The sequence below is a fragment of the Electrona antarctica genome, assembly GCF_951216825.1.
Source record: "Electrona antarctica genome assembly, chromosome: 11".
NCBI lineage: Eukaryota > Metazoa > Chordata > Actinopteri > Myctophiformes > Myctophidae > Electrona > Electrona antarctica.
Window position 1 is genome coordinate 41478927 of NC_136792.1, and position 9079 is coordinate 41488005.

The 9079-nt window shown below is 39.6% G+C and overlaps 3 protein-coding genes across 3 annotated transcripts; all 3 read left to right on the top strand.

The window, feature by feature from the left end:
• Positions 1–771: 771 nt before the first annotated feature.
• Positions 772–2382, top strand: LOC306932164 (uncharacterized protein; the record flags this gene model as incomplete). The annotated part of the gene is made up of 5 exons (XM_079513864.1): positions 772–793; positions 1027–1201; positions 1696–1879; positions 1958–2123; positions 2267–2382. The coding sequence occupies 5 exons, from the start codon at positions 772–774 to the stop codon at positions 2380–2382; spliced, it is 663 nt and encodes a 220-aa protein (XP_079369990.1).
• Positions 2383–4498: 2116 nt separating this feature from the next.
• On the top strand, positions 4499–6186 carry LOC306932165 (uncharacterized protein; the record flags this gene model as incomplete). The annotated part of the gene is made up of 2 exons (XM_079513865.1): positions 4499–4510; positions 5815–6186. The coding sequence occupies 2 exons, from the start codon at positions 4499–4501 to the stop codon at positions 6184–6186; spliced, it is 384 nt and encodes a 127-aa protein (XP_079369991.1).
• Positions 6187–6229: 43 nt separating this feature from the next.
• LOC306932825 (myosin heavy chain, skeletal muscle-like) lies at positions 6230–8750 on the top strand (the record flags this gene model as incomplete). The annotated part of the gene is made up of 6 exons (XM_079514764.1): positions 6230–6432; positions 6509–6634; positions 7818–7988; positions 8073–8177; positions 8298–8393; positions 8577–8750. The coding sequence occupies exons 1-6, from the start codon at positions 6292–6294 to the stop codon at positions 8748–8750; spliced, it is 813 nt and encodes a 270-aa protein (XP_079370890.1). The 5' UTR covers positions 6230–6291.
• Positions 8751–9079: the final 329 nt, after the last annotated feature.

Consider the following 9079-nt stretch of genomic DNA (forward strand, 5'->3'; position numbering starts at 1 on the left):
CACGTCCACTATATACTATTTTGTAAAACCATTGCAAAGATAAATAAATCTTTCCTTCTACGGATTTGAACCTGTTTTCCTGTGTGTTGTGCTGAAATGTTAACATTGATCTAATAGAGCTGGCCTGCTTGCTAAATAAATTGAATCTTGACCAAAATTCATATCAGATCCTGTGTCTAGCTGAGATGTGACCTTTGACACGATCTAAATGTCTCAATAGAAAAGCAGGGAGATGAATGCTGCCTACGACCCCAAATATATAAGTTATCTTGTATTAAGTATGGCATAATCCAAATGAGCTTTTTCATATTAATATTATTTTTCAATCATTTCTGACTGCAACTTTTGAGAGAATATTTTTTATTTTATAATAATAGGCTAACATTAATAACCAATACAAATCTATAGGCTACAATGCAATTAGGCCTGTATAAAATTATTTAAAATATTAAGACAAATATTTGTACAATATTTCAACTGTCGGTCCCTTCTAGCTATGGGATGTAGACTCAACCCAACAACGACGCCACGTTTGGGGAGGAGGGAATACGTTCACCCACACGCACCCCAATACTCTATGACACGCACAGACGCACGCTCTATTTGAAGCACGTCGTTGGACCACGCTGTAGGCTATATGAGTTAAATTAGCCCCATCTTGTGGTGAAAATGCGAAAGTGCAGTTAGAACTGAGCATTTGTTGTGTGATTCAGTAGCCTATTATAAACTCCAAGAATCAATAAATTAGAAAGCATAGAATTAGATGAGATAATGGATACGGCCCACAAAGAACGTGCATTGAGACAGTCGAGTAGTCTATACATTGATTCATTCTTGCAAACAAATAAATCCATGGGGTCATTGGGGTGCTTATTTCCAATGGCCAGTTGATGATAATGATGATGAATGCATCTAAACTAGTCTTGTTTATAATCAGTACACTTACACAATACACAGTAAATAGCCTACTAATTCCCATTCAACTGACACTAAAGTGTTTTATTGGAGCGGTGCTGCCATGGTTAGAGCTGCTTGCTAATGTTCATGACTGTGACCTTCTGAGGGAGCAGTTTGAGGAGGAGCAGGAGGCGAAGGCAGAGCTGCAGCGTGGAATGTCCAAGGCCAACGCTGAGGTGTGTCAGTGGAGGAGCAAGTATGAGACTGATGCTGTCCAACGCACTGAGGAGCTGGAGGAGGCCAAGTAAGTCAGCAGTGTTTTTACCATAGACAGACCCGCTCCCACTATTAATTTAAACAGAAGTTGCTCACTGGCGTTTGAAGCACCCGGAAGAACGCTCTACAAGTGCTAACTCGTGAACGAACGCTCTGTGTTAAACCGCAGCTGCGCACTCTTTTGCTCGAGCTACATGCACAAGCAAAACCGCCTGCCTGCAGTTGCAGCTTTGGCCAGAAGGGTTGGGCGACTTCAACGTTTCCGTTTCAGGTACCACTAGGCCTGTCGCCCAATCGCAATTATCTGAGATAATCGCTTGAGATAAAAATGAAAAAATGGGCATCAAAATCGTGATAATAATTTCAATGTTGAAAATAATTCATATTTTTTCCAACATTTTCAAAAAGAGTGGAATTATCAGATGTACAAGATCAAAATGCATCACGCATCTTTCCTGTGGTACCACTCACTATACAAAATATTGCCACAATAATCGAATTCCATTGAAAACTGATCAACAGGAAGAAGCTCGCCCAGCGTCTTCAGGAAGCTGAGGAGCAAATTGAGGCTGTGAATTCCAAGTGCGCCTCTTTGGAGAAGACCAAACAGAGACTCCAGGGTGAAGTGGAAGACCTCATGATTGATGTGGAGAGGGCCAATGGTTTGGCTGCCAATCTTGACAAGAAACAGAGGAACTTCGATAAGGTGCTTTGACATACATTATTACAAAATAATGTGTCCTTAAAGTGGGGTAAATGACAAATCATTACAAATTGTATGCAGGTCCTGGCAGAATGGAAGCAGAAATTTGAAGAGGGACAGGCAGAACTGGAGGGAGCTCAGAAAGAGGCTCGTTCTCTCAGCACTGAGTTGTTTAAGATGAAGAATTCCTACGAGGAGTCTCTGGACCACCTGGAGACAATGAAGCGTGAAAACAAGAACCTGCAACGTACGTTTTCGTATCATTCTTTCAAGAGCAACAGTAAAAAAACAAAAACAACAACCGATCAAATGGTGGATCAGGTTACAACTTTATTAAAATGCAAATACAAAATATTTGCTGACTGATTCATTACTTTCAATCCACTGCAGAGGAGATATCAGACCTGACTGAACAGATCGGTGAGACTGGAAAGAGCATCCATGAGCTGGAGAAGTCCAAGAAGCAGACAGAGACAGAGAAGTCAGAGATCCAGACAGCCTTATAGTAGGGGATATTATCGGCAATAAATGGCCAAATCGTTACGCGGTGGATAAAAGCACCAAATTTGGTACACGCACTCTTTAGGGTGTATCTCACCATCTCAGAAGGGGTGCCAACAATTTTAGACACATTAAAGGCTTTTTTTAGGGAAAAATCCAAAATGGCTGCCAGAAATGACCTATTATTCCTAAAGGTGATATAATTCTGACATTTTGACTGATTGTGCCAAGTATAACCTTTACATTTATAGTAATTACACTAATATTAAAGGATTTGGCAAAAAAACAAACATACAATGTCTTGAATATTTTTTAAACAACTTTAAATGCCAAAAATGTACATAAAAACCACTCGGAATGAGATGACCTTCCACATGAATCCCTTTCTGAGTGATATATTGTCAATGCTAAAAATACAAATTGTTTTTAAAAACTTTTAAAAGACCCTATGAATGATTACCAATAGATAATATATTGTAAAAATCTTCATATGACCGGAGATCAAGCCCTCTATTGGGGCACAACTCCTATCATCAAAAAATAGCCAAATCGTTACACGATACAATGGATACACGCATGACAATCGATACAATCGATACAAGCATGACATTTGGTAAAGATGTCCCTAGGGTTATCCTAAATCATCCTAGAAGGGGTGCCCAAAAAAATCTTTAACAGGAAGTGAGTTATGGACAAAATTCAAAATGGCCACCAAAACTGTTGACAGTTGACTCAAAAGACACCAAAAGAATCTCCAAAAAGCATAAAATGTGGCATGCATGTCCCTTGGGTCACCCCAAGACATCCTAGAAGGGGTGCCAAAAACAATCTTGAACAGGAAGTGAATTATTGACAAAATTGAAAATGGCCGCCTACGGTGTTATTGGTGATTGACTCAAAAAGCCTAAAGAATCTTCAAAAAGCATAACATTCGGCACACATGTCCCTTGGGTCACCCTAAGACATCCTAGAAGGGGTGCCAAAATAAATCTTAAACAGGAAGTGAATTATTGACAAAATTGAAAATGGCCGCCTACAGTGTTGGTTATTGACTCAAGTTTATAGAATCTCATAGAAGCATACAATTTGCACATATGTCCCTTGGGTCATCCTAAGACATCCTAGAAGGGGTGCCCAAAGGAATCCGAAACAGGAAGTGAGGTATTGACAACATTGAAAATGGCTGCCTACAGTGTTGTCGATTATCTCAAAAGACAACTAAAGAATCTCCATAAGCATACAATGTGGCACACAAAATAATCTGAAACAGCAAGTGGGTTATTGACTAAATTTAAAAATGACCGCAGATGATGAAAAAGACACCTAAAGAATCTCATAAAAGCATGGAATCTGGCACAAATGTCCCTTGGGTCATCCTACAAGGGAAGCTAATTTCAAAATAACCGCCTAAAGCAGAGACGTCATAAAAGCATATTGTGCTCCTTCCTAAAAGGGATTATTATTGTTTGTTGGTTTTATTGAACTTTTTAGGAACGGACCATGATGAAGACATTCTAAATGGCTGTATAACTGTTGACAACTGCCGTCTGCATAACCTGGCATATTATGTTTACATTTACACTACATCATATTTTCTTTCTTTACTTTACTCTTTGAATCTTCTTTATTCATCTAACTGCATATCTTTATTTATTGTACTCAGCATCTTAGCTTACTCTGAATATTGTTATTTTACACTCATACAAGCAATAAGGTACACCCGCACACTGTATTTGCTGGGTATATGAGTCTATGAGGCCTACGCACCTGTGCATACCTATTATTGCTAAAGGTGATACATTAGAAAAATTAGAAGAAAATAAAATCCATTTAGAAGAAATTCTAGATGGATGTTTAAACTGTTTACAACTGCATAATGTATAACCTAGCATATTATGTTTACATTTACACTACATCATCATATTTATTTCCTTTTCTTTACTTACTTTGAATCTGTATTCATCTAACTCTGCATATCCTTGTTTATTTTACTCAGCATCTTATCTTACTCTACATATTGTTATTTTACTCTCTTATTTATTTTGCACTCTACTTTGGACTTCTTATTTATTTTCTTCTAGTAACTGCGTGCCATTTCACAATTACCAGCACATTGATATAATGCTGTGCAAGGTAACCCAGCATCCCAGCAACTACACTTTCTCAAACAGAGGGGCTCAGCTTTGCAGCAACACTTGAGGAATTCTCTACAAACTATTTTTCAGGAGATGGTAGAGCTTGCATAGGACCAGCATAGGTACAGCTTCTGGACCAAAATTCAGATTGGTAAACTGCTCAATTTTGAAGTGCAGCCTGTGTGGGAGGAATATGTTCCATTGAGAGACATTTTTGAGCAAACAGGTCCTTCCTTAGAGATCATTGACATGTTCAATGTCAGTTGTCTTGCCATACAGAACACAGGTGCATATTTCAATTACTGCAAACTGTTTGATTCCTGCCTAAGCACAGGATTAACCATACATTTTCTTTTGTATCAAATGCTTTAGGTGGTCATTTTGAATTTAGCCAAAAACTCACTTCCTGTTTAAAACATTTTGGGCACCCCTTGTAGGATGCTAAGATCACCCAATTGACATTTGCATGTCATGCTTTTATGCGATTCTTTAGGTGTCTTTTGCATTATCTGTCAACTGTATATGGCCATTTTCAATGTTGTCAATAATTCACTTCCTGTTTCAGATTATTTTGGGCACCCCTTCTAGGATGTCTTAGAATGACCCAAGGGACATGTGTGCCAAATGTCATGCTTTTATGCGATTCTTTATAGTTGTCTTTTGAGTAAATCGACAACACTGTAGACATTTTCAATTTAGTAAATAACTCACTTACTGTTTCAGATTACTTTGGGCACCCCTTCTAGGATGTCTTAGAATGACCCAAGGGACATGTGTGCCAAATGTTATGATTTTTGAAGATTATTTTGGCGTCTTTTGAGCCAATCGACAACACTGTAGGCGGCCATTTTCAATTTGGTCAATAATTCACTTCCTGTTTAAGATTTATTTGGGAATCCCTTCTAGGATGTCTTAGAATGACCCAAGGGACATGTGTGCCAAATTGTATGCTTTTTGGACATTCTTTTGGCGTCTTTTGAGCCAATCGACAACACTGTAGGTGGCCATTTTTAATTTTGTCCATTACTCACTTCCTGTTTAAGATTTTTTTCGGCACTCCTTCTGGGATGTTTTAGGAGGACCCAAGGGACATCTGTACCAAATTTCATGCTTTTATCCGCTGCGTAACGATTCCGACAATAATATCCCCTACTATTAGAGGAAGCGGAGGTATTACAACTTTAGGTTATAGATGTCTGTATTTTCTTTCTTTCTTTCAATATGTTTTACATTCAAACAGTGTAGCAGTATAATGATGGATGTTTTATTAAAACAACCTTTTGATCCTGTATTGCATTTCAGGGTACTTTGGAGCACGAGGAGTCCAAGATTCTCCGTGTCCAGCTGGAGCTCAACCAGATCAAGGGTGAGGTGGACAGGAAGCTGGCAGAGAAGGATGAAGAGATGGAGCAGATCAAGAGGAACAGCCAGAGGGTGGTTGACTCCATGCAGAGCACTCTGGACTCTGAGGTCAGGAGCAGAAATGATGCCCTTAGAATCAAGAAGAAGATGGAGGGAGACCTGAACGAGATGGAGGTTCAGCTGAGTCACGCCAACCGCCAGGCTTCTGAGGCCCAGAAGCAGCTGAGGAACGTTCAGGGACAGCTTAAGGTGCAAAACATATTTAGACAGATCTTCAAACAATGGAACTGCTTTGAACAAATCACATTCTGATGTTTCTCTTATCGTGACCACCTCAAATGTGATTTATTTTAGGATGCCCAAGTGCACCTTGATGAAGCTAGCAGAGGCCAAGCAGATAGCAACGAGCAAGCTGCTATGGTGGAGCGTAGGAACGGCCTAATGGTCGCTGAGATCGAGGAGCTGAGAGTGGCTCTGGAACAGACAGAGAGAGGCCGCAAAGTGGCTGAGCAAGAACTGGTGGATGCCAGTGAGCGCGCTGGACTGTTGCACTCTCAGGTAAGTCAATGGAAAAACATATTTTGAACATACAACTCATTCATACTTGCATTGCTAAACTGAATCTTTATTTTAGAACACAAGCCTTGTGAACACCAAGAAGAAACTTGAAACTGACCTGATCCAGGTCCAAGGTGAAGTGGATGACAGTGTTCAAGAAGCAAGGAATGCTGAGGAGAAGGCCAAGAAAGCCATCACTGATGTAAGTTAGGAGCTCTGCCTCTTATCCAATATACCAGGACAATTAGACATCCTTATGGCATGCTTAATTATTACAATTGAGATAATTCCACACCCACATTCCTTTGTGTCGGAAGGTTTGGCGACACAGAGGTGGCGACATACATTTTATTTCTGTTCAGAAGTTCTTTCAGTACTGTACCTACATGATGCTCAGTGACATCATAGAGGGCAGGTTTGTTTCCCTGACCACATGCCTGTTTTTTTTTTACTTTTCTTTCGCATTAGTGTTCGGGTGAATTTCACCCGTGTTTAGTGAGAGAGTGATCCCACAATTGGCTTTTGATTTGCTTTTTATTTTTTGCTATTTTTTTCACTGGATCATTCTCACATATCCCAGGAATGGGTAGACCAAAGGAGAAGTTCCCAGCTCCATTATCAACACTTACAGCGCTAGCATTATTGAAAGATTAGGATCTAATTCACTCCAGCATTTTTTCCAGTCGAGCTTATTTTGAAAAGCCACATTTCCAGTCTACCAGAAGTAGTATTAACCTAGGAAGCTGAACGGAGCCTGGACAGGCCTTGTTTACAATATGAATCCAAACCGGGGCACTGGAGAGCTACACATCGTCGGCTCTGTGCCGTCAAAGAAACGTTGTTTTGACCAAAATTCCATCTGGGACAAGGAATAGGAGATACAGGCGATTTAAATAAACAGATAGAATGGATTATTATGGTGACGACGATCTAAGATGGGCGATCCAGTGCAGTGCTAACAACATAGCTAGCTAACCGGCTAACGTAAGTAGCATTATGGCTCGATCGATCGAATGCACTATAAAAGCGCAATTGCCATTAATCAACGGCAATGGTGGTAGGCGTTGTATCAAAAAATAGGCTTCAATTGACCTACATCTACAGCAATGACACTGAAAGAATTAACTTTTTTTGAATATAATTTTAAATAATTCCCATGTTTTTCACAGATTTTGCCCCCTATGATGTTGTTGTTTCCCTCTGGTCTTATGACCACGATTAGTATCTGTTTATTACCCTATTATTACCTGTTATATTACAAGATATTTTCTCGCAGTCAACATGTGAATTTATATAAATGTAATCTATGTACCATGTTTGTCAAGTGTGCAGTGACATGATTATTTCCTTGCGGGACAATGAAGTACATTTGATCTTCTTTCCAGGCTTCTATGATGGCCGAGGAGCTGAAGAAGGAGCAGGACACCAGCTCTCACCTGGAGAGGATGAAGAAGAACCTGGAGGTCACAGTCAAGGACCTGCAGCACCGTCTGGATGAGGCTGAGAACCTGGCTATGAAGGGAGGCAAGAAGCAGCTCCAGAAACTGGAGTCTAGGGTAAGATGTGGTTTACTTCAACACAGCTTATAGTCAATGAAATAAGAATAAGTCATTTCATAATGCATAATTCCTTTTGTGAAGGTGCGTGAACTGGAGGGAGAGGTCGACAATGCACAGAGAGGTGGAGCAGACGCTATTAAAGGTGTCCGCAAGTACGAGAGGAGAGTGAAGGAGCTGACATACCAGGTACTGTATATCATGTTCACTTAAATATCCATCATGCCACTAACTAAATTAATAGATTGCATGAACTACAAAATACAAATACAAAGATCTATAAATGTCATAAATTCACTCTCACTTCAGACTGAAGAGGACAAGAAGAATCTTGCCAGGCTTCAGGATCTGGTAGACAAACTGCAGATGAAGGTGAAGGGCTACAAGAGGCAGGCTGAGGAAGCGGTAAGACAATATACATCTTTAGTTGTGTTCGCCATGGGCAGAGTGTTGTGAAATAATAACACTAACATGAACATTAGCCACAACCACACTTTACAGTTTTTATGAAATTGTCTTGCTTGGACTATAATTGTAAGGTGCTCTTTTCAAATATTGAGTCTTTGAACCATCTCTATCATATTGTAGGAGGAAGCAGCCAACACTCACCTGTCTAAGTGCAGAAAGGTTCAGAATGAGCTAGAGGAGGCAGAGGAGCGTGCTGACATCGCTGAATCCCAGGTCAACAAGATGAGAGCTAAAAGTCGTGACTCTAAGGTAAATACATGTGCAATATCAAGGTTTATTATGTTGGCTGTCTAAGATGGCTAAGATTTAACAAAATAAATCATGTTGAATATCTAATAGCATGCTCCTATTTTACAGGGAAAGGAGACTGCTGAATAACTTCTCCAATACAACTCACCATAAAAACTCATAAAATATGACCCATTCAAAAAGTCATACAATATGACCGATTGTATTCAATAAAGGTGTCATGTCATGTATTCATTGTACATTGTATTCATTACTTCACTTTGTATTGTCAGGTTTGTCAGAGTATTCTGGTTTCAATTAACGTCCACTATATACTATTTTGTAAAACCATTGCAAGGATAAATAAATGTACTTAAAGCAGCACTATATGTAAC